At 41.3% G+C, this 24,803-nt stretch overlaps 1 protein-coding gene across 1 annotated transcript in view; it reads left to right on the plus strand.

The window, feature by feature from the left end:
* The first annotated feature begins 23,747 nt into the window (after positions 1-23,747).
* Positions 23,748-24,803, plus strand: part of RAB2A (RAB2A, member RAS oncogene family) — a 45,164-nt gene continuing 44,108 nt past the window's right edge. Inside the window, exon 1 of the mRNA XM_061599649.1 lies at positions 23,748-24,275. Coding sequence (XP_061455633.1) covers positions 24,230-24,275 — 46 coding nt within the window. The 5' untranslated portion in view covers positions 23,748-24,229. The remainder of the gene's footprint in view (positions 24,276-24,803) is intronic.

A 24,803-nucleotide genomic window follows, 5' to 3' on the forward strand; every position in this document is an offset into this window, starting at 1 on the left:
TTATGTCAATTAATTAATTGACGAGCAGCTATTCTTTCGTGCTGAGGCTACTCCTCCAGGGGGTGGAGGTATCCTCATAGTGGATGATTCGATCATAAGGAACATAGATGATGGGGTGTGTGATGGGCGTGCAGACTGCAGGGTGATTTGCCTGCCTGGCACAAAGGTTGTGGATGTTGCCCGTTGTTTAGATAGCCTGGCAGATAGTAATGGGGAGGAGTCAGTGGTCGTGGTGCAAGTTGACACCAATGACATGGGGATACTCTTCCACAGAATCGTTGTGGGTGGTGATACCATGCCCCAACAGTAACTTAGTACTAGGGATGTTCTATCATCCCCCTGATCAAAATGCTCAGGGAGATCTTGAGATGAGGAATGAAACCAAGGAAACATCCACACTAGGAAATGTAGTAATGGGTGACTTCAGCTATCTTGACATATGTTACGAGGCAGGGCCATGGAGCCTGCTAAACTACAATTCCCACCCCACACCCCCACCTAATGGTATGGCTGCTTATGCTTTCCCACAAGGTTTTGTGCGAAGAGTAACAAGGGCAGAAATTAAGATACAAAACTGAAGCTACGGCATAAATGTTTTGCATAATTGTTATCTTGTCCTTTGGCAAATTTCCCTCACCCACAGTGAATCCCATTGTTTGTAAGGAGCCTTAGTTTTCAGGGTCAGTTAGAGATACACACACACATACACAACATCACCAGACTTTCATACCCTCCTTGGCAGGAGGGGGAGAGAGGAAAACATTTTTTAAAACCGAGGCTTGAAGGTAGAAAAGGAGGAGAGGAAGAAAGAGGAAGGGGGGCTGAGGAACATCAGAGCTCACACACACGGGTACTACGCTCTCAAGGAACGCATCAAGGACTGCAGGGACAGAACCGGGGAGACTCTGGGTCTCAGTGCAAAACCTTGAGACCAAGAGATTCCTTCCTGGTTTTGGATCAGAGCTCTTCCACATAGCTTCAGCTGTATTCAACCGCCCATTCCGGGCATAGGATAGGTAATCTCTCCTACCTTTCACCTCTTATAGTAATAGGGTCCTTTGATTTCTTAACTTTAAAGTTATGAATGGGTTAGGATATTAATGATAAATGCTGCCACGCACCCAAGTAATTCTGTAATGCTTTCCTACTCTTTCTCTCAATAAAATCAAGCTTTGCTTTATTTTGGTTTGGACCTGCATTTCTTGGGTTAAATATATACACCATTTAAGCACATTTCAGGGCAAAGCGCTTGTTTTATCCCTAGCAAAAGATCCCCTCCTCTCAAGGAGGTGTGTTTCATGGGACATGAGGGTGGCAAATTCACACACCCAGGTTCCCAAGAGCACTTGTCGTAACACATAGACTGGCTACGTATGTATTCCAGTCAGGACAAAGAAGCGATATTTCTAGATATCTTAAATGACTGTGCCCTAGAACAGTTAGTCATGAAACCGACCAGAGGGACGGCGACCCTGGAGTTAATCGTAAGTGGCACCCAGGACCTGGTGTGAGATGTAAATGTTGTTGAACCAGTCAGAAACAGTGACTATAGTGCTATTAAATTAAACATACATGTAAATGGCCAATTGTCCAGAAAATCCAGCATGGCCACATTTGACTTCAAAAGAGGAAACTTCCCCAAAATGAGGGGACTGGTAAAAAGAAAGTTGAAAAGCAAAGTCCAGAGGGTGAAATCATTCCAAAATGATTGAGAGTTGTTTAAAAGAACAATAATAGAAGCTCAACTGGAGTGTATACTGCCCATCAGAAAAGGTACCACAAGGGCCAAAAGGATGCCAGCATGGTTAATGAGCAGAGTCAAAGAAGGTGTTAGAGACAACACATTTTCCTTCAAAAAACTGAAATCTTGTCTGAATGAGGAAAATAGAAAGGAATACAAACTCTGGCAAAAAAAATACAAAAAGACAATAAGGGATGCTAAAAAAAGAATTTGAGGAGCACATTGCTAAGAACAATAAAACCAACAACAAAAAATTATTTAAATACATTCATAGCAGGAAACCATCCAGGGAGGTGATTAGACCGTTGGATGACAGGGGAGTCAAAGGTGTGCTAAAGCAAGATAAGGAGATTGCAGAGAAGCTAAATGAATTTTTCGCATCTGTCTTCACAGTAGAGGATATAGGTCAGATTCCTGAACCTGAACTAACACCTGCAGGAAGGGAGTCTGAGGAAGTGGGGCAAATAGTGGTGATGAGAGATGAAGTTCTAGGCTTAAAAGAAAAAATAAAAACTCACAAAATCACTGGGTCCGGATGGCATCCACTTGAGTTCTCAAAGAACTCAAATGTAAAATTGCTGATCTTCTAACAAAAATATATAACTTTTCCCTCAGATCTGCCTCCATACCTGAGGACTGGAAAGTGGCCAATGTAACCTCAATCTTTAAAAAGGGATCCAGAGAAGATCCCAGAAATTACATAAGATATTGTAGAGTTGGAAAAGGTTCAGAAAAGGGCAACCAGAATAATTAAGGGGTTGGAGTGACTCCCCTATAAGGAAAGGTTATAGCATTTGGGGCTTTTTATAGAAAAGGCGAGTCAGAGGTGACATGACAGAAATGTATAAAACTATGCATGGCATGGAATAAGTGAATAGAGAAAAGTTTTTCTCCCTGACTCATAACACTAGAACTCATGGATATTCAGTGAAGCTGAATGTTAGAAGATTCAGGACAGACAAAACAAAGGACTTTTCATGCCATTCTTAGTTATGCTATGGAATTCACTCCCACAAGAGGCAGTGATGTCCACCAACTTGGATGTCTTTAAAAGAAGATTAGGCAAATGCATGGAGGATAAGGCTATCAATGGCTACTAGCCATGAAGCCTGTGCTCCGCCACCATAGTCAGACGCAGTATGCTTCTGAAAAGCCACAAGAGGGTAGAGTGCTCTTGCACTCAGGTGGGCTTCCCATGGGCATCTGGTTGGCCACTGTGGGGGCAGGCTGCTGGACTGCATGGACCACTGGCCTGATCCAGCAAGCTGTTCTTTGTTCTGTAATTTTACTGCAGTGGACGATAGTTTTTGAAGATGAACTACAGTGGCATGGAAGCAGCACTTTATGCAACAAATACAGGGCAGAACAGAAAAAGATGCCCTGTTTACATCCCTACCTCAGACACACATAATAATAATTTATTTATGTATATCCTCATGTTCTTCTAAAAGTACAGTAGCATGCAGAAAAATGATACAACCATATTGTCTAATCAATAAAAGTTCAAGTACAATTTGTTTAACAAGTAATAACAAAGAACATATAATAAACTAATACTTAAACACAAAGCAAAAACCAAACAGCAGCAAGAGTAAGTAATTTTACACATTGCTAGAACTGGGTCTTACTCGTTAAACATGGGTGAAAATAAAAACATCTTCAATTTTTGGCAAAAAAAATATTCAAAGACATCTTTAAAAGCAATTCCAACACAGACACAGATTGGGATAAGGTCTTTACTTATAAGGCTTGTTGAAAGAGGAGAGTCTTCAGTAGGCACCAAATAACAGAGATGGTGCCTGTCTAATATTTAAGGAGAGGGAATTCCAAAGGGTAGATGCCACAACACTAAAGGTCTTCTTCCAGGCTATCCCAGTCTGAAAATGGCTGCAGATGTCTTACCAGCAGTAGCTGGTAAAAGGCACTCCTAGCCACAGAGATCACCTGGGCCTTTAGTGACAAAGATGAATCCAGGAGCATCCCCAGACTACGAACCTACTCTTTCAGTGGGAGTATGACCCCATCCAAAGGAGGCAATATGCAGACTTGGGAACCACCAATCCATAGCACCTCCATCTTGCTAGGATTTAGAATCAATATTGATGATGATGTTGCAAAAAATAAAAAGATACATGCGTGCGCACACACATACACTGCATGAAGGCTACAATTTTATACATACTAGAGTGTAAGCTCCATTGAAATTAATGCGTCTGAGGGTAGAGCACTTATTGTTCTGCCAGTTCCAATGCGTCTCCACCTCTTTTTTCTGAAAATGGAGGCACACAATGCTAGTAAAACCCTGCCCCTTTTTACTGTAAAATCTGGTGGAATCAGCTCAAGTACATTTTCCCCCACATCAGACAGATTTTGCAACTGATTGGCAGATCAACCCATTGCCCCTCCAGGTGTGACCAATGGCAGTGCTTTGCTGTAGATGACTAGTGTACTCACAGTCATAGACTTCTGAGTACACTCAAATCGGATTGGACTGTAAGAGAAGTCCTGTAGCCAGCCTTCCTTGTTAGGTAGGGCAGCCACATTTCCAGCTGGGGCATTTGGGGGGAGAGGTGCATAGTGCCAGCCAATCCCCCCTCTCACACACATTCTAGTCGAGAGGATGTGAGGGCCAGGTCAGAGAAAGGCAGTGACCTTCCCCCTCACTCCTCCTTCATACACAGAGAGTGTGTTAACTACATGAATGAAGTTTAATCTGTTAAATTGTCTCAGCCTTTTCTGAGAGATCCCAAGGAATAAATGTTTGAATTTGCCTGTAGCTACAGTCTTCTTTCACCTGTGGTCTGTCCCTGTGTCCTGATTCTTCATGAAGTGAATTACTTTAGTAATGACAGTGAGGTCCTGAGCTTGGCTTTGATGCTGCATTAGGTTTTAGATTCCACCTGAAAACAAATTTGTCCATAATACAATTTAGGGAAAGGCAGAAAGAAAAGGAATACATCAGGGTGTTTGTTAACTCCTCCTTGAGAGTCCCTCCTTCTGGTGTTGTTCCTGACCTTTAGATTTCCCTTCCTATTCCATTTTTCCCCCAGAAACTGGATTTTTTTTTTACTGGTTGCTGGGTTGATTTTTCTGTCCAGAAGTCCTCATGCTGAGCTTTACATATTGGGAAAATCAGAAATTATGCCTGAGTTACAGACTAGAATGGACAGCCGGCCAGCCAGCTAACTGTACACAGCAATATTTCTATTCCTCTAGGGTTGTTTTCATCTTTTGCCAACTAGTATTCAAGAAAAAGAAAAAATAGCCACTATGACTTTGAATATAGTGAGTGCTTTAAAATAGTAAAGGGTAACTTAGGATAGCCATTTTTTTTCAGATCGCTAAGTTACCTCTTTATTTCACCCTTTTGCAATAATGAGCTATTCATTATAATAACTGCAGAATGAACAAACTCTTACATCTTACTGCAGACAAAGAAACATGATCCTTTATTGCTGGCTGGGTAGGGAACACAACTGAAACTGAAAAATAGAGCAAAGGAAAATCCAAGGAGTTGGAGGCTAACTGTAGCCCACAATAAGAGGTTCTAATATTTAATTCTTCAAGGGTCATGTTACTATAAAAGCTGTTTTTTCAGGATCACTTAAGTAATTATACATTGTTATCATGCAAAATCCATCTTCAGTCAGGGAAAGTCTTGAGTGATCAGACTTTTGGGGTTCTTTTATATGAGGCTTTTGTAGTGCACTCACCCTGCCTTATTCACTGAATTTTTTCAGAGGGTCCTATCCTTAAATTGCTCCTGTTAAAACAACCTGTCATTCTTTAAATAGATGTTGTCATTGTCTGTCATGTCACAAATTAAAAATGAGATAATTCCCACAAACAATCCTGGGGAAGTGGGTGAAGCACAGCTGTAGGGGGCAATGCCCCATTTCTTCACACACACACCGGCTACAGGGCTCTGAATGAAATGCACATTATTAACATGAACTGAAAGTGATGTTGATTTTTCCAACATCAAATGCTTCATCTGTTTGAGAAACTGTTACCTGTATTAAATATCTTTGAAATATGTTAACGTATTACAAGACTGCTAGAAACTTTAATTGGTTACCAAATCTCATCATTGTTTATTTAAAAATATTAAACATTTGAAATTACTTGAAAAGAATAAAAGAATGACTGCTTTCTTTCACTATACTAAGTAGAAAATATTGGATGTTTCAGAATTATTGTTTGAACCTCTGAATAATTCGTTCACTTACCTATAGCTGCAGATATTTCTACCAAACTTCTAAAAGCAGGGAAAACTGGATGGCTATAGTGAATACACCAGTGAGTGGGAGACCTGCCTTCCTCTGCGAGATATTGTACTGGCCTATAAATGTGTAAAACTGCAAACACAATTTGAGTTGGTCTTTTACAATCCAATCCATTTTCTTTGTAGCTTGGAAGAATTTTGTCACATGTGCCTCTGAGCATATGGTGACTGGTGGCAACATCTGAAATCATGACTGCATCTCCAAAGCTGGAGAATTAAATTTTTGTATGTTTGTTGTTGTTGTTACTCTGCTTTTTTCCTGTGTTATTATTGTTTTTACAGAGGATCTAACATAGAAAATTATATTTCGCTCATTATTTGCCATAGAAATCTGTGTCAAATCTGTTTTTATTGTTGTCAGTGGTTTTTATTGTTCAGTGTCATGTGATCGTGAAGACAGCCTTTTGTCTTTCAAACTGGAGGTAATTTCTATTTCTGTTTAGGGTGCATTAACAGTTCCAGGGTTGGCATGACAGTAGGGCAAGGATACTCTTTCATTACAACAGCTCTTGCTGTGGGAAAGTTTGTCCACCCAACTGCTAGGGAATCATTCTTTGATGTTAGCCAGCATTAGACTCCAAGTGTAGCAGAAACCAATGCACTAGTGTCCTGCTGGCCAACCAGTAGTAGTGGGTGCAAGCTGGATGAGGCCTGGCCCTCCTGAACTAGGGGCATGGCCTAAATGTACCCCACTAGACCCCTTATGGGGGTCCCCCTTATGTGTGATCCTGCTCAATGCCATTTCCGCCCTAAGTTGTGACAGAAGCATTTGGATGCCTAACAACTGAAAAGCAATAACTGAGGGATAGGCTGTCATAGGGTCTATGGGGAATGCTTGGCAAGATTGGGAAAATGAGGAGGGGGTTGCAGAAGTGGGCAAAGGGTCTGGAGAAAACATGAAGGAAATGCTTCTAGCAACCTCTGGGCCTGTTAGCCTACCTGCTGAGGAAGGCCCCCCAACCCCCCTTCACCTGTGATGGTTAGTGAGGAATCCTCACTGATACCCAGCCCAGACTTAATGAACTGGCTGGATGCTTTCAGAGAGATAAGGGAGAAGAATCTCCTTAAAGCCTGAGCCGACCGTTAACCAAGGTCACATGGACTTGAGAAGAGATGTTTATAGCTTAAGAAATCCTTCTCTACTGTGGGCCTTTTATTCCACTTTGAAATTAAAGGTGAACCCAAGATCTGAAAAAACTACTGACAGAAGTTACCCACATAAAATCCATAGGCCCCATGATGTGACATGGAAGCTAGCTTCAGGGTTCATGCACCACGAAGTTAACATTTAAACTAGGCCAGTGTCTCCCAAAGCATGATTAACAGCTTAATACATTGTGGGCCATTGGCCTTGCTTGCTGGGGCTGATGGGAGTGGCAGTTCAGCAACATATGGAGGGCCAAAGGTTCCCCACAACTGGCCAAATCCTAAAGATGCTGGAGCTTCCTGTGATGTTCCTATATTAATGTATATATGGTAAGTGTTGGTTGTTTAGAAGATACATGGTAAGTGGAGTGAAAGAGGGGGAGTGAATGGGCAGTAGAATGCGAGATGATTGGCTGAGTGTTTAAAATGGCTGAATGTATAAAGGGAGGAGTGAGAGTGGAATCTGGGGGGAGAAGAGAACTGAGTGGGTTGCTTGGTGGGGTTTAGAGAGTTGTTTACCAGGAGGGAGGTGGAGTTCGGATTAGTATTGAGTAAAACCATATGCTTATGTGCCTTAAGAAGAAATCTTGTTAATCTTGTTAGCTTTGTTATCTGTAATAAATACTTAATTTGGTTTACCAAAGGCCTGATCCTTGGCTGGGGTTTCACAGACCAGAAGGGAGGGTAAGGTAATGACCAAGGCTGAAGGGGAACTGTAACAAATGGTGGCAGCGGTGAAGAGAATAACAATACCAGTATTCAGAGTTTCTGGGAATACTAGTATTGGGATGTTACTGGTGGTTGCCTAGCAGGGGGATCTGTTGAGATCTGTGCTAGAGCGGGGAGAGAAACCATAAGAGAGAGCTGTCCGGATTGGTGGAGTCCCTGGTGGTGCCTAGTGACAGGCAGTAACCACGAGCAGGTAGGAACCTGACAGGGAGAGCCAGGGAAGGAAGCCTCACACTTCCCACTCACAATCTTTATCCATAGGGTGTGTGTACATGGGGATGACAAAGGAGATTAAGTTCTGTGGTTGTATTGTTAAAATAAAAATGTATAAGACAGAAGAAGACCAAAACTGCCACTGGTAACATTCAAGAAGTCATGTGTTATTTGGTCCTAGATAGGATCCTAAATATGAAAAAAAAATGTCTTTCATTGTCTTTTAAAGAGGCAGCAATATAGATTGTAATCCTAATGACTTACATCTTCCGGAGCCATTTTAGTTATTTGTGATATAGAGTGATGGTGGTGAGTGGTGATGGTGGTGAGTTTCCCATTTTTGCAACCTTACATTTAATTCTCCACATTTCTGTAGCAATTTGTGGATTTTTAAAAACAAATATCCTCATGAAAATTCTTCAGCTTGTTAGTGTGAATTTATCCTAATAAGCACTTTTTTGTAGGCAGTTTTGACCAAGGTGCACAGTTTTGCAAGCAATTTCTTGTAATATAATGCATTTGTGTAGGTTATTTTCACTCATATATTCACTTCTATGCACATATTCCCCTATGCATTTTAGAAAACATTGTTTGGTTGGTGAACTGCATTGCAAAATTTAAGCAAGTGAGAATTTTGAATGATGGCTGTGCTTTTGTTTCAGAAAGTGTAGAACTGATCCATTTGGTTTCAAGTGCAAACTATACTGAATTTCTCACCCATCCTAGTGGTGAGGGAAGCTTTTCACACACCATTTGCAGCTAGGCTGCTATACTGTTCTTTCAATTCAAGCTTGTAGGGCTGTAAGACTAGGGTTGCCAGGTCAGAAGCATCCAAAAACCTGAGATTTCAGGGGCAGGCCACAGTGATGTCATGGAGCTGGCCATAGTGATGTCACGGGGGCCAGCTTTAGTGATGTCACAAGGGCAGGCTCTAGTGATGTCATTAAGCATGATATATTAAGCATCAACCACAGCTGCTTGGACCATACAATTCAAACAAAAACATTTCTCTGATCGGAAATTAAGATAGAAATCTTAGCAAAAACATGGAGCCTGGGTAGGGAATATTTCATAGAATCACAGAATAGTAGAGTTGGAAGGGGCATACAAGGCCATCGAGTCCAACCCCCTGCTCAATGCAGGAATCCAAATCAAAGCATTCCTGACAGATGGCTGTCCAGCTGCCTCTTCAATGCCTCCAGTGTCGGAGAGCCCTCTACCTCTCTAGGTCATCGGTCCCATTGTCGTATGGCTCTAACAGTTAGGAAGTTTTTCCTGATGTCCAGTCGAAATCTGGCTTCCTGCAACTTGAGCCCATTATTCCGTGTCCTGTACTCTGGGACGATCGAGAAGAGATCCTGGCCCTCCTCTATGTGACAACCTTTCATGTACTTGAAGAGTGCTATCATATCTCCCCTCAGTCTTCTCTTCTCCAGGCTAAACATGCCCAGTTCTTTCAGTCTCTCCTCATAGGGCTTTGTTTCCAGTCCCCTGATCATCTTTGTTGCCCTCCTCTGAACCCGTTCCAGTTTGTCTGCATCCTTCTTGAAGTGTGGAGACCAGAACTGGACACAGTATTCAAGATGAGGCCTAACCAGTGCTGAATAGAGGGGAACTAGTACTATTTGCTTCTGGCAAGAAGGGTTTAAGTGCCCTCAGGCCAGACCAATCACCAGAATACAATTGTAGGAAGGAGCCTAGTGTTGTGGTTGTGGAGATGTTAGATGGGAGCACTCAGGAGTAAAGATGCATGCCCCTGAAGGCTGCAATTCTAAACACACTTACTAAGCCCCATAGAACTCAATAGGACTTACTTCTGAGTAGATATGGTTTGGATTGTGCTGTTGGTAAAGCTTGACGAGGGATCCTCTGTAAACATATCCATATCCAAGCAGGGTGGTTAACACCCTGCCTGGAATGCCTTGCTCCTACCTTTTAACATGGCTGCTCCAAACCTCTTTACAGAGTTGACCCTTCACTTCAGAAAGAGGTCTGAGAAATGAGTAAGAAGATTCTCTACCCTTTTCTGTCAACGTTGTGGGCTGTCTACCTTGTGGGAACCCAATTCCAGTGAGTAATAACTGACACAGAGAAAACACACATGGTTTGGTCTACCTTCACAGACAGCAGCTTAGGAACAACAATTGCAGCCACACTCCCCAGTATGTGAATTCTCTTTTACCAGTATTGGGCAAGAAACAAACCATCATGCAACCAACAAGGTGCATCATCAGTGGGTTTAAGGGAGTTGAACTGAGCACACGGAACCACTGTTGTTGCTTCTATGGATGTAAGGGAGTGAGGTTAAAGGTAAATGAAATGCAAACAGAAAAACAAAAGACAGTGATGATTTCCTAAATGCAATACCATACCAACCACAATATATTCCTATGAGTAAGAAACTCATAATCCCACAACCAGTCAGGATTTCTAACCAAAACCCAAAACTAAAAAATATCTTGGCAGCCAGTCAGCCAAAGCCACAGAAATCCCCATGCAGCACAATCTGACTCGGGAGCTACAGATAGTGCAGAATGCTGTGGCACAATTGCTGACATGAGTGAGCCCCTATCAGCACATAATACCTCTGCTTTGAAATCTGCACTGGTTGCCGATTTGCTACCAGGCCAAGTTCAAGGTGTGTTTTCCATGTTATGAGGTGCCACATAGTATTTGTTTTGCTTTTGTAAGAAGCATGCACCTGAGATTTTAAAAAAATTAAAAAATGGGTTGCTGTTCATCTTCTTTTCTTTAAGAGCCAGCTGTTTTTAAGAACTCAGTCAAAAAAAATTTTTTACACCAATGAGACAACAGCATGTTTCTTGCACAAGGTATTTTGACCGTTACATCATTTTTTATCTACTTCCAACTTTTAGGTTCATTTGAATCAGAAAAAGGTCTGCAAGAAATCTTTTTAAATGTGAGGAGCATGTTTATTTTCAGTTGTGTGTCAAGTTTTCAGGTTTTTGTTCTCTAAGAGCCAGCTACCTTTAAAAATTCAGTTTGTTACATTGATTAGATAACAATGTATTATGTATACAAGACATTTGACCTCTGTATTCCTCTCCACTTATTTGCTTAGTCCAGGTTTATTCAAATTACAGAAACTCTTTAAGAATTTCCCAATTTGGGGTATATGCATAATCTTGTGAAGTTTTAAATGAAGTTTTATTTTGTATTATGTTCCATTTTAGTTGTCCCTTCTCCTTATTGATTATAGTTTATGAGTCAGCTTTCAGCAGATCATGGTATTGTTCTTTTTTAATAGATTAATTCATAAACGTTGTATTATAGTTTACATTTTTAAGTACTTCTTATAATTGATTTTAATGTTGTTTATATGTATACTTTTACAGACTGCCCTTAACAAAGGGTTTTTTTGATACCTGAAACGTGTCAGGCTGCAATAAACAATTACCACTTTTATTTTTGGCTGGTTGCTGGCTTGGCACTTCGAGGGTTTCCCTCTCTTTGTCTGTGGCCCTTATAGACCCAGTCAATTACTGCGCTCTGCAGGTGAGGACCTCCTGCAGATACCATCTTATCAGGAGGCCCATTCCACACAACACAGGAAGAGGACCTTTAGTGTTGTGGCAGCTATCCTTTGGAATTCCCTCTCCTTAAATATCAGACAGGTACCATCTCTGTTATCTTTTTGGTGCCTACTGAAAACTTTCCTCTTTCAAAAAGTCTTTTAAATAGAGACCTTATCCCAGTCCGCGTTTGTGTTGGAATTGCTTTTTAAGATTTTTTTAAAGCGGTTTCTTTTTTAAAAGATATTTTAAAGATTTTATTTACATGTTTTTATAGATGTTTTGTTTTAATATATTTCAAAGTCTTTTAAGATGTTTTAAGAGTACTTTTAGTGTTTTTTGTTTGCTGCTCTGGGCTCCTTCTGGGAGGAGAGTAGAAATCCAGAAGTGGGGGACAGAGAAGTCAGAAGCTACCATGGCTTTTATCTTGCATACAGATGCACATCTGACTCTGTTTGGAAGCATGAGAAGGCAGCATGTACGGCCAACATATTGTGAATGTCGTTATGTACATTCTTAGAGATAATTTTCATACATTTACATTTTTATTTACTTCATTTATGAATCACTTCTCATGAAACTGTTGTGGTAACCTCTTCTTCAGGCACTTGTACCCCAAATTGCGTTACTGTTCCTAAGAACAATGGTTCCCTTTGTGAGTAAGCAAGGCCTTATAAAAGAGCCTCCAATACCTTTCTTAGTATTATAGGAGAGACAACTTATTTTGAAGAAGAGCCAGCAAGAACAACCATGAATATTACAACTCTATTTTATTTATCTATCCCTAATACTGAAAAAATACTTTCCCTAAAAATGGTTAAAAGAGCATTGACCAGGTCTCACAATATAAGAGTATGTCTTACCAAGCCTGGGACTCGATCTCTTGGATGCAGCCAAGGTTTTGATCATGAGCAGCCCTTACAGTCTAGGGTACTTGTATTTATACCTATTTTATTATGTCATACATCTATAGATAACATGCATAATTTTACTAAAATGAATCTCAGGTTACCACTAAACTTTACTCAGTGGTCCTTTGAACTCATTCAGGAAGAAGCCTCACTGAATGAGATGTTTTGCCTGCTGAACCATCAGAGCTCTTCCGGCTTGCGTGGTGAAACTAAGCAATGTATAAGCCTTGCCTTACAATGAAACATATACTTCCCCTAAATTACTGTCTTATACTAACAATTCTGGATGGGTTCCTATTTAGCAATTGTTGGATTTTAGGAGCATATCTTATACCATGAGCTACAAAAGCTACTTGGATTTTCTTATATTTCTATTCTTTAAAATGCATCATCTGCCTTATAATATTGTGGCTAAGCATCTGATTGTCACTTCAAGTTCTGCCTTGTGGTTACTGCATAGAGCTAGCATCCTGTTTTACCTCTGAGGGCTAAACTAAAGGTTGACACACTTCCTGGTACTTCTTATTGTGCTTTGAAGTGGCTTTTGGTACTTTGAGATACAGAGGTCAACTGCTGTGCGTTGAGCCTGTATGCATCTCATAACCACATTGATTGATCCAAAAGACCTTGCGATGTACTTTCGGAATCTTCCAAACTTTGGGTGAGTGTTTGGCAAAATTACAATGGTTCCCTGGGGGAAATTTCTGTCTATCCACGTCTGCATTTGAGTGCAGCTAACTGGATTTTCATAGTGCTGGAGAGATTCTAGCCACTGTGGGCTCGTCCTCCCGTGAAAAAACATTCTGAATTAACAATTAAAACATCAGGGAGTTGCCTGTCTGACTGCTTCCGGTAAGACACATTTTTTTCTGCCCTGCGATTTATGTTACTTAGAGACGTTTAAAAACCTCGTAAACAAAGGAAACAACGATAAAGTGCTTGAGTTGAGATATAGTTAACACAGAGCATCTTTTTTTCTAAACCGAAACTGGGCTGCCAGCTGTTTCCTGGAGGAGTTGACGTAATTGCTGTGGAAAAGCTGAACTGCAAACTATAAATCATAGGGACTGTTTCATCCCTTACTTTGTATTTTCAGTCAATCTCAAAGCAAGGAAATAAAAAGTGAACTTCTAAGAAGTACCAAGGTCAAGGCACGGATATAACGTGTTATAATTTGCTGCAATTGTCACCCTAGCAGCAGATAAGAGCAACCAGTAACTTTAGAACGATATATATCTCTGTTTTACACGAAAGAGAAGGTGGATGTTACAGTGGAATTATACACTTAATATTATAAATGGCTTATAAAGCCAAAATGAACCAGGATGCGGGAATATTTTTAAATGACGACACTATCTCATCTGGTGTACAATTAAAGATCACAAGCTTCTTTCCTACAGTATCAAATCTGCCACGTGTGCCCTTTAAGCCACAGCTAAACCATACTGCATCCTCAACGCCGAAATTAACCCATGAATGGTCATTGGAACACCTTGCTATGGTTAACAATACGAAGAAAAACTACACAGCCAAAAGTCTTGCTGAGGAATTAAAAGATGCAGGCTTTAATTCCTCCCTAAACTCGTTTTATGAGGGACCTCCTTCAGAAATTTTGACCATCGATTCTTATCAGCTGCACTCTGAGCAAGATTCACCCCTTAAAAATACAGAAGTAGAATTGACAAATCTCATTCCGGAAGAAGTATATTTAAAATGGCAGAATCCACTAATACAAGAAATACAACTCCTTAAAAATTACATCCTAGAAACAAATAATCTTCTCACCACTTTGGTGCAAGAAATGGTCCCCAGGCGATGCAATAACAAGGATGAGCACAAATTTGATGAGAATATAAACTCAGGACATACAAACAAACCCGTTTGCGTCCCTGATAAGAAAGAAAAGACCCAGTTAAAGAAAAAAACTCAATCACGTAAGAAGAACAAGGAAACTAAAAAATAAAAAAATCTTAAAAATCTGAAAGTCACCAAATCCAAGAATTTTAATTTTAAGCCTTTGTTTAAAATAATGGACTTTCAATCTAAAGTGAACTCCACTAAACTTGATCGACATGTTAATTCTGCCAAACATATATCAAGAAAGATTAAATTAATGTCTGACAAAGAGGATAGCTTATCAAACATCGACCTTAGTGCTAATTCGAAGGAAATAAGAATTACTTCGGGAACAACTCGTGCCTCTTCCAGCTTGGAAGATGGATATGCTTCACTTAATATATCTCCGTTATTCTGAAATTTAGCATTACAACCTGATAAGCTGGTAATATCTTATAAAAAAACAATAAGAGGTAACAGCTTAAATTTCCCGAGTTTCTTTTTTTTGGACCAGTGCTTGGGAAAAATGTTTCACAAAGGACCACGTATGAACTATATTAAATCATTGGTGAATATCTCAGTAAACCCTCTCGAATGGAGATTGGTAGCGACCTTCCACTCTCGATATATGGCCAACCAAATCTTCCGTGCAAGGGAGGTTTTGATGAAAGATAAAGGTATTAGGATACATAGATATTTCGTCAACATCGCGCCACCGGGACCGTTGGTGGCCTTATATGCTCCTGATACCTGCGACCCACTAACAACTATAGAAGGGAGGAAAAGACAGACTTCTTTACAGACAGTTTCGGAATTGTCATCACTAGCTTTGGATCACTTAACTGAGACAAATCAACTGTCACACTACATGAAGGAATTGGAACCGGAGGAGATAGAATTAACAGAATTATATGCTCAACTGCCTGATCAAGAGAGGACGATCTTCATTAACAAACTGAATAAGCTGATACAGCAACTCAAGTCACTTGACTCTGAGACAAAGCAGCAAAGAGACTCATCTGAACTTAAGACATCTTCAGCTCCAAAGTTGAGGAGCTTTTCAAACAACTTAACCAGAGCTAGTAAAATCAACACCCAACATAGACTAATTATGGTAGGTGATGACTGGAATAATGCCAAGTTTTTATATCCGGCAGAATTAGGTTCTCCTTCCTGTCAGAGTGATGTCTTTACAGATAACAACATGGAATCCCTATCAAGTAATGAAAGTTTCTTTTCTGAAAAAACCAACTGACATTCTTTGTCTACAAACAAACACGTCCCTCATCATGACGACATATCAACTTTATCCTCTGTGTACAATAAGACATTCTTTCAAACCAATGAATCCATCTCCTTTCTATCCTGGAATATTTCGGGCTGGAAAGCAAAGGAAAAAGATCCGGAACTGTTAGCTTATATTAGTAAATATGATATAGTTGCATTACAGGAGACTTGGTTAAACCTTACGCCTTTTTTAAATGGCTATTCATCCTATTACCTCCCTGCCATCCCCCCAGATAACAAGAAGGGTAGAGCGAGAGGCGGTCTGGCTGTGTTTGTTTCTACTGCACTGATGGCAAAACATACAGAATTACAAGCCAGGGGAAGCTTTGCCATGTCAGTTCTTTTGACTTTTCAAACAGAGTCTATCTTGATAATAAATCTCTATATACCCCCTACGAATCAAAGGAATTATACAAGTTGGATTTGGAATGACATTGAAAAATATCTCTCAGAACTAGAATGTAAATATCCAAATGCAAATTTAATTCTTCTGGGTGATTTAAATGCAAGAACTGGGCCCAACAACGAAGCTCTCCTCACTTCCAATTTGTGGGGTGGAGAAGATATAGAATACTATACTCCCTCCCTCGAGAGGACGTCTAAAGACATAAAAATAAATTTTGGGGGAATATGTTTAACGCGGTTAGTGGCCATTCACGATCTCCAGATACTAAATGGTCTTACCTATATATCTGGTAGCCAGGAATTCACCTTCATTTCAAAAAATGGATGCAGTGTAATAGATTATGTTATTGTATCGAAACATTTATTAAGATCAATTAATACCTTTAAAGTGGGAAACAAGCATAATAGCGATCATTTACCCCTTATTTTTTTCCATCATTGTTCAGAGAATTATAGATTAAAAGCTGAGTATAATCCTATTTTAAATTCCACTTACTTAATACATAAAAAGACAATATGGTCTCCGATTTTAAATATAAAAATGCAAAAATTTTTTAATACGTTCTGGGCTCTAAATACTCGCGACCAGATAATGAAGGAAGAGAATATATGCACACTTCTGAAAGAGTATGAACTATTAATATTACACATGAACTCCATTTTACTGCCCAAAATAAGTAAAATTAAACCAAAATTGAATGTAAGAGCAAAAGCCATTTGGTTTGATAATGAGTGTTTCGAATTAAAACGCCAACTACGTGAAATCTATCGACAGTATCGACACTGCAACACTAAATTTTTACCGGCAGAATATTATGCTATAAAAAACAAATACAAGTCGACCTTGGCCAAAAAGAAAAGGCTCGCCATACTAGACGATTGGAAAACTCTAATTGAGGCGGCTAGATCTCAAGATTCAAAAACTTTTTGGCAAATTATATCTAACTCGCTAAAATCCTCAATCTATAATCCATGCACTATTCCTCCCCAAAAATGGGAACAGTTCTTCTTGGAACTCTACACAAATGACTGTACCAAGTATTATAACACCAATTTACCCCCTGATTTCTCTGATTTACCCCAATGGGATCCAGTTACCCCCGGTGAAATTAGAGAATTAATAGCAGCTTTAAAACCTGCTAAGGCTCCTGGCCCTGATAATATACCTCCAGAGCTTCTGAAAAATTTTTCAGATTGGTGGGTCCCGTTGTTAGCGAATGTTTTTACCAAAATTAACAACACTGGCCACATTCCAGACAAATGGCGAAAAGCTATAGTGGTACCGATCTATAAAAAAGGAGGAAAAGAGGATCCATCAAATTACCGTCCAATTAGTCTACTCTCTACAATTGGAAAGCTCTATTCATCCCATTTAAAATCAAAATTACATAAATGGTTGGAAGAAAAAAACATTCTTGGTGATGAACAGGCTGGGTTTAGAATAGGGCGTTCAGTTTTGGATCATAGCTTGTTGTTAAGTTTTCTTGCGGAAAAATATAGGAAATCTAGAGGAAATGGTCTCTACGTGGCATTCGTGGATTTAAAGGCAGCATTTGACTCCATTTCAAGAGAACACCTTTGGAGCAAACTTGAAAAATACCAAATTGATAAACGGCTACTCTTTTTAATCTATAATTTACATTGTCAAAATTCTATGCAGGTTCGCTGCGGCCCCGAGGGTAGATTAACTTCTCCAATTCCCATTGCCAAAGGCGTAAGGCAGGGATGCATTTTAGCCCCTTCACTGTTTTCACTCTATCTCAATGACCTAAATGCGTTATGCACAGCAAGTGATTATCATTCCCCCAAGATTGGGGAATTATCCTGCCCTCTTCTATTATATGCTGATGACGCTGTTTTACTGTCCCTTTCCAAGGTTGGTCTTAAACGCCTTCTAAGAACTTTTATGACCTACTGTACACGTAATTATTTAACAATCAATTTTTCTAAAACAAATATCTTAGTCTTCTCTCCAAGGAAAACTACAGGTACTTGGACAGTAAACGGCCATCAAATAGCTTTAGTTTCTCAGTATAAGTACTTGGGCATAATCTTCCATTCGTCCTTACGTTGGGCTGCGCATATAAAAGCCATGATTGCTAAGGCACGGATTTCAATAAATCAACTCCTACGATACTTCTTTCATAAAGGGGGAAATTACGTTCCAGCAGCTATCAGGGTTTTTAAATTAAAAATCATCCCCCAGCTGCTATACGGAACCCCAATATGGATTCATGAGTTTAAAGCTTCAATTGAAGCAGTGCTCTCTAACTTCCTTCGCCGCCTGTTGGGAGTGCCAAGATGTGCACCGGCGGCTGCCCTCAGATTGGAAGCTGGCATTTCGTCTATTGAATCCCAGGCATGGTTGTTAGCTTCAAATTACTGGGTCAAACTATCATACGAGCAGCCTCCGGGATATTTAAATCAAATATGGAGTGACACTTACGCGGCAAGTTGGAACAAAAATATGGGGTTGAAATTTTCTTCTATAGGGCTATCAACTGCCTATTTATCTACACAACCCCCTAATATGGCCAAACAACAAATTCGTACACGTCTTAAAGATATTGATTTCCAACAAAATATCTCAATGGCCACAAAAACTTGCTCTCCATTATATTTTCATTTAAACTTTGATACGTTCCACTATGCCCCATATCTAGATTTTCTTATACTCCCTAAACTGCGTCTGGCTTTTACGAAAGCCAGATTCAACTCATTACACTCTTCTCTTTTAATAGGGAGATACCAAGGAATACCATACGTAAATCGCCTATGTCCTTGTGAGTCTGAAAAAATTGAAACGCTTTATCATGTGATATTTGAATGCCATTTATACGATTCTATACGTGCTCAATTTTTATCAAGTAGTATAGATAATACATCCTCAATGTCTCCTGAGAATAGGTTGTGCTATTTATTATCCGGACTAAACAAACAAATCACTTTGAATATGGCTAAATTTGTATATACGGCTCAATTACAACGCTTGGAAATTTAGTAGACCCAGATCATGTAAAAATAATGTCGCTGTTTTTAAAAAAAACTTACTGTATTATTTTTAACTCTATTTTAACTAAATTGTCTGTACAATGTTTTGATAATTGTTGGGTCCATGACCGCAAATAAATAAAGTAAATTAAAACATCAACAATAAAAATTTCAAATCCAATACAGACACAGACTTGGATAAGAAACTGCACTTAAAAGTCTAAATGAAAAAGGAAGGTATTCAATAGGTGCTGAAAAGAAAGTAGACAGTGCTTGTCCAATATGGAATGGGAAGGAGTATTAACCCCTCCTTTACCTCACTGGCCATCCAAGACCAACTGTTACAGAATCTATAGGAAGGGAGACCATCAAACCCAGATCTGCTGAGAACAGAGGGCTCCTCCTGATAACCTATTTATTGAACATTCATCCTGATTCCCTTACACAAAGTTTACACCAAGGTCAGATTGTATCTGGTCTTTATGGAGCATTTGTTTTAATTTGTGGAGAGGTTATATAACAGTAAGCATTCATTCTAATTTTTCTTGCCAGGATGGTTATGCGTTTTCCCACACTTTTTCATGCATTTTCCTGTCACTTACCTAAGTGCAAAAAGTCCATCTTTTAAAAGGGGATTTGTTGTGCTTTAATCGAGCAAACCTAAGTGTCATGGTATGGAGTCCCTTGTGCAAAATACTGACAGTCTGGAGGCACACTGACCCTTTTTCTTTCCCTTTCCTCCATGTGCAGAGGAACAAATAATAGCAGGGGCACAGGATATAAATTCAGAAGAGCAAAATTACCACAGGCCTAACCACAAGTGCCAAAGACACTTGAAGAGAGACACTGCTTACAAGTGCCTGTACGCTAATGCTAGGAGCCTCCGAACCAAGATGGGAGAACTGGAGTGCTTGGTCTTAGAGAAGAGCATTGATATAGTGAGCATAACCGAGACCTGGTGGAATGGAGAAAACCAGTGGGATACGGTTATCCCTGGATATAAACTATATCAGAAGGACAGGGAAGGACGTATTGGTGGCGGAGTCGCTCTATACGTGAAAGAAGGCATTGAATCCAGCAAGGTCGAAACCCCAAAAGAGGCAGACTCCTCCACAGAATCGTTGTGGGTGGTGATACCGTGCCCCAGGAGGGACTTAATACTGGGAACGATCTATCGTCCCCCTGATCAAAATGCTCAGGGAGACCTTGAGATGAGATATGAAATTGAGGAAGCATCCAAACTAGGAAATGTGGTAGTAATGGGTGACTTCAACTACCCGGACATAGACTGGCTGCATATGTGTTCGTCATGACAAAGAAGCAAAGTTTCTAGATATTCTAAATGACTATTCCCTAGATCAGTTGGTCATGGAACCGACCAGAGGGACGGCAACCCTGGACTTAATCCTCAGTGGGGACCGGGACCTGGTGCGAGATGTAAGTGTTGTTGAACCGATTGGGAGCAGTGACCACAGTGCTATTAAATTAAACATACATGTAACTGGCCAATTGCCAAGAAAATCCAACACGGTCACATTTGACTTCAAAAGAGGAAACTTCACAAAAATGAGGGGATTGGTAAAAAGAAAGCTGAAAAACAAAGTCCAGAGGGTCACATCACTCAAAAATGCTTGGAAGTTGTTTAAAAACACTATATTAGAAGCTCAACTGGAGTGCATACCGCAGATCAGAAAAGGTACCGCCAGGGCCAAGAAGATGCCAGCATGGTTAACAAGCAAAGTCAAGGAAGCTCTTAGAGGCAAAAAGTCTTCCTTCAGAAAATGGAAGTCTTGTCCGAATGAAGAAAATAAAAAAGAACACAAACTCTGGCAAAAGAAATGCAAGAAGACAATAAGGGATGCTAAAAAAGAATTTGAGGAGCACATTGCTAAGAACATAAAAACCAACAACAAAAAATTCTATAAATACATTCAAAGCAGGAGACCATCTAGGGAGACAATTGGACCCTTGGATGATAAGGGAGTCAAAGGTGTACTAAAGAACGATAAGGAGATTGCAGAGAAGCTAAATGAATTCTTTGCATCTGTCTTCACAGTGGAAGATATAGGGCAGATCCCTGAACCTGAACTAACATTTGCAGGAAGGGATTCTGAGGAACTAAGACAAATAGTGGTAACGAGAGAGGAAGTTCTAAGCTTAATGGACAATATAAAAACTGACAAATCACCGGGCCCGGATGGCATCCACCCGAGAGTTCTCAAAGAACTCAAAGGTGAAATTGCTGATCTGCTAACTAAAATATGTAACTTGTCCCTCGGGTCCTCCTCCGTGCCTGAGGACTGGAAAGTGGCAAATGTAACACCAATCTTCAAAAAGGGATCCAGAGGGGATCCCGGAAATTACAGGCCAGTTAGCTTAACTTCTGTCCCTGGAAAACTGGTAGAAAGTATTATTAAAGCTAGATTAACCAAGCACATAGAAGAACAAGCCTTGCTGAAGCATGGCTTCTGCAAGGGAAAGTCCTGTCTCAGTAACCTATTAGAATTCTTTGAGAGTGTCAACAAGTATATAGATAGAGGTGATCCAGTGGACATAGTGTACTTAGACTTTCAAAAAGCGTTTGACAAGGTACCTCACCAAAGGCTTCTGAGGAAGCTTAGCAGTCATGGAATAAGAGGAGAGGTCCTCTTGTGGATAAGGAATTGGTTAAGAAGCAGAAAGCAGAGAGTAGGAATAAACGGACAGTTCTCCCAATGGAGGGCTGTAGAAAGTGGAGTCCCTCAAGGATCGGTATTGGGACCTGTACTTTTCAACTTGTTCATTAATGACCTAGAATTAGGAGTGAGCAGTGAAGTGGCCAAGTTTGCAGACGACACTAAATTGTTCAGGGTTGTTAAAACAAAAAGGGATTGCGAAGAGCTCCAAAAAGACCTCTCCAAACTGAGTGAATGGGCGGAAAAATGGCAAATGCAATTCAATATAAACAAGTGTAAAATTATGCATATTGGAGCAAAAAATCTGAATTTCACATATACGCTCATGGGGTCTGAACTGGCGGTGACCGACCAGGAGAGAGACCTCGGGGTTGTAGTGGACAGCACGATGAAAATGTCGACCCAGTGTGCGGCAGCTGTGAAAAAGGCAAATTCCATGCTAGCAATAATTAGGAAAGGTATTGAAAATAAAACAGCCGATATCATAATGCCGTTGTATAAATCTATGGTGCGGCCGCATTTGGAATACTGTGTACAGTTCTGGTCGCCTCATCTCAAAAAGGATATTCTAGAGTTGGAAAAGGTTCAGAAGAGGGCAACCAGAATGATCAAGGGGATGGAGCGACTCCCTTACGAGGAAAGGTTGCAGCATTTGGGGCTTTTTAGTTTAGAGAAAAGGCGGGTCAGAGGAGACATGATAGAAGTGTATAAAATTATGCATGGCATTGAGAAAGTGGATAGAGAAAAGTTCTTCTCCCTCTCTCATAATACTAGAACTCGTGGACATTCAAAGAAGCTGAATGTTGGAAGATTCAGGACAGACAAAAGGAAGTACTTCTTTACTCAGCGCATAGTTAAACTATGGAATTTGCTCCCACAAGATGCAGTAATGGCCACCAGCTTGGATGGCTTTAAAAGAAGATTAGACAAATTCATGGAGGACAGGGCTATCAATGGCTACTAGCCATGATGGCTGTGCTGTGCCACCCTAGTCAGAGGCAGCATGCTTCTGAAAACCAGTTGCCGGAAGCCTCAGGAGGGGAGAGTGTTCTTGCACTCGGGTCCTGCTTGTGGGCTTCCCCCAGGCACCTGGTTGGCCACTGTGAGAACAGGATGCTGGACTAGATGGGCCACTGGCCTGATCCAGCAGGCTCTTCTTATGTTCTTAAATAATCTCCATATGTGGATATTGGTGTTTTTGCTTTTGTCCCTTTCAAATTGTTTTTCTCCCTGTACCCCTCCCTCTTCTCTCCTTGTGTGTCTGTTTATGTGGTCTTTTATGCAACTAATGCTGCAATCCTCTACACACATAGTCAGGGCTGGGAGTACGCCCCACTGACACAGTGTACTTTCTTTCCAAGTAAACATGAAAGAATTGTACTGTAAATGATTATTTGCAGCTTTGTGGCCTTGGGATAATCTCAGTAATATTCATGTAAATCTTGTTTTATAAAAAGATGAGTTCAGAACATATACAGTTATTATGTACCTAGGAACTTTTAAGCCAGGAATGTGAGTCAAGTGGTCCTCCAGATGTTTGAGGACAAATCCCATCATCCTTGACCATTGGCCCCTTGGGTTGGAGCTGATGGGAGTTGGAGTCCCGTCTGTTTCAAGTAAAGCCCAATTACCATAGTTTTCCTGGATCACTTACAAGTTTCTGAACCCCTGCTAAGGTCAGACCGTTAAACTCTGCTGGTGGAGGGGAACATTCTGCAGGTGCCAGCAAGAAATCCACAGTAAAGTGCCAAGTAAAAAAGAAGCGGTGAAGATGCGTGGCCGTGATGCGAAGGCCTGAATACTCTCTTTGTTTACCCCAAACTGACCCTAGTTAAAAGTTCAAGGGCTGCTCTGCAAGAACAAACCCCGAAGGTCGCATCAGGACTGGGCTGTTCTGTTGAGAGGCCCTACCTAGCAGAAGCCATAGCAACAATAAAACAAAATAACTCCTCCCCGAGCAAGGAAGGAAGTGCCTTGAACCAAGTGGCTGGTCCGGACTTCAGTCCCCACCCAAAGTTAAAGCCGCCAAGCGTTCAGCAGCCCATCCCTTGCACCGCTCCCACGGAACCTCCCCTTGCCCTCATGCCAAGGCGAGGCACCGGCTGCTTCAGCACTTCCGGGTCGACGAAGAACGCTGCGTGACGTTGCTAAAGCGTTTTGGAGTCTCGCGCATGTTATTGTTCCTGCTCCCCTGAGCCGCTTCTGTCGCGCCCCCCAAGACGCTTTTAAGGCGCCTTTGAGAACACGGCAGAGAGGGAAAGGGAGCGCGAGCACACCCGTGTGCATGCGGAAGGCCGGCGTGGGAGGCAGCTGGAGAAAACTGTCAGAAGGCAGTTGGAAGAGTGGAGGGGACCGCTAACGGTTTCGAACCTTCCGTCGCGCGAGTCCTGACACGAAGGGGAGGGAGTACAGCGCCGCGTCACTGACAAGCGAGCAGCCTAACGGGAGGCGAAGGAGACGGCGGGGATTGGAAGGACATGGCCTACGCGTATCTCTTCAAGTATATCATAATCGGGGACACAGGTAAGGAGACCACAGGGGAAGACGCTCGTTGCGGAAATAGGAGTCTGGCCTGAGCTGCGCAGCGGCCTGCCTCGGCTGCCCCATTTCCGCAGTGTTGGCTGCGCCGACGTGGTAGTGACTCGGCTTAGGAGGGGGAGGCGCTCGGTGCAGGGCCCCGCCCGCGGCCTGGGTACGGGCTTGTGAAGCCTAGGATCGGATGTAAGGGTCCGTAAGGCTGTTGTTGTCTTAAGGCTTGAAGATCTCGCCATCAATAGTTGGGGGGGAAGGGGGGAGAAGGGGCGGCGGCACTGGCACTGAGCAGGGTGCAGCCGAGGCCTCGGGACAGTGGGTGGGGTTGTCGTTGACCTCGATTCTTGCACCTCCAAAAATCCTCTTGGCCACGCCGAACGCTTCAGTGGATTAAAATGGGAGTGGTGACAACGCGCGGACAACGCAGTAGGGCCTTCCGCCGAGGCTTCTTACTCTAGGCCTTTACGCTTGCAATGAAAGGCCATAAAGACTCATCTAATCCTTCCCCATACAAAGATA

Source organism: Rhineura floridana, chromosome 1, assembly GCF_030035675.1.
Source record: "Rhineura floridana isolate rRhiFlo1 chromosome 1, rRhiFlo1.hap2, whole genome shotgun sequence".
NCBI classification, from domain to species: Eukaryota; Metazoa; Chordata; class Lepidosauria; order Squamata; family Rhineuridae; genus Rhineura; species Rhineura floridana.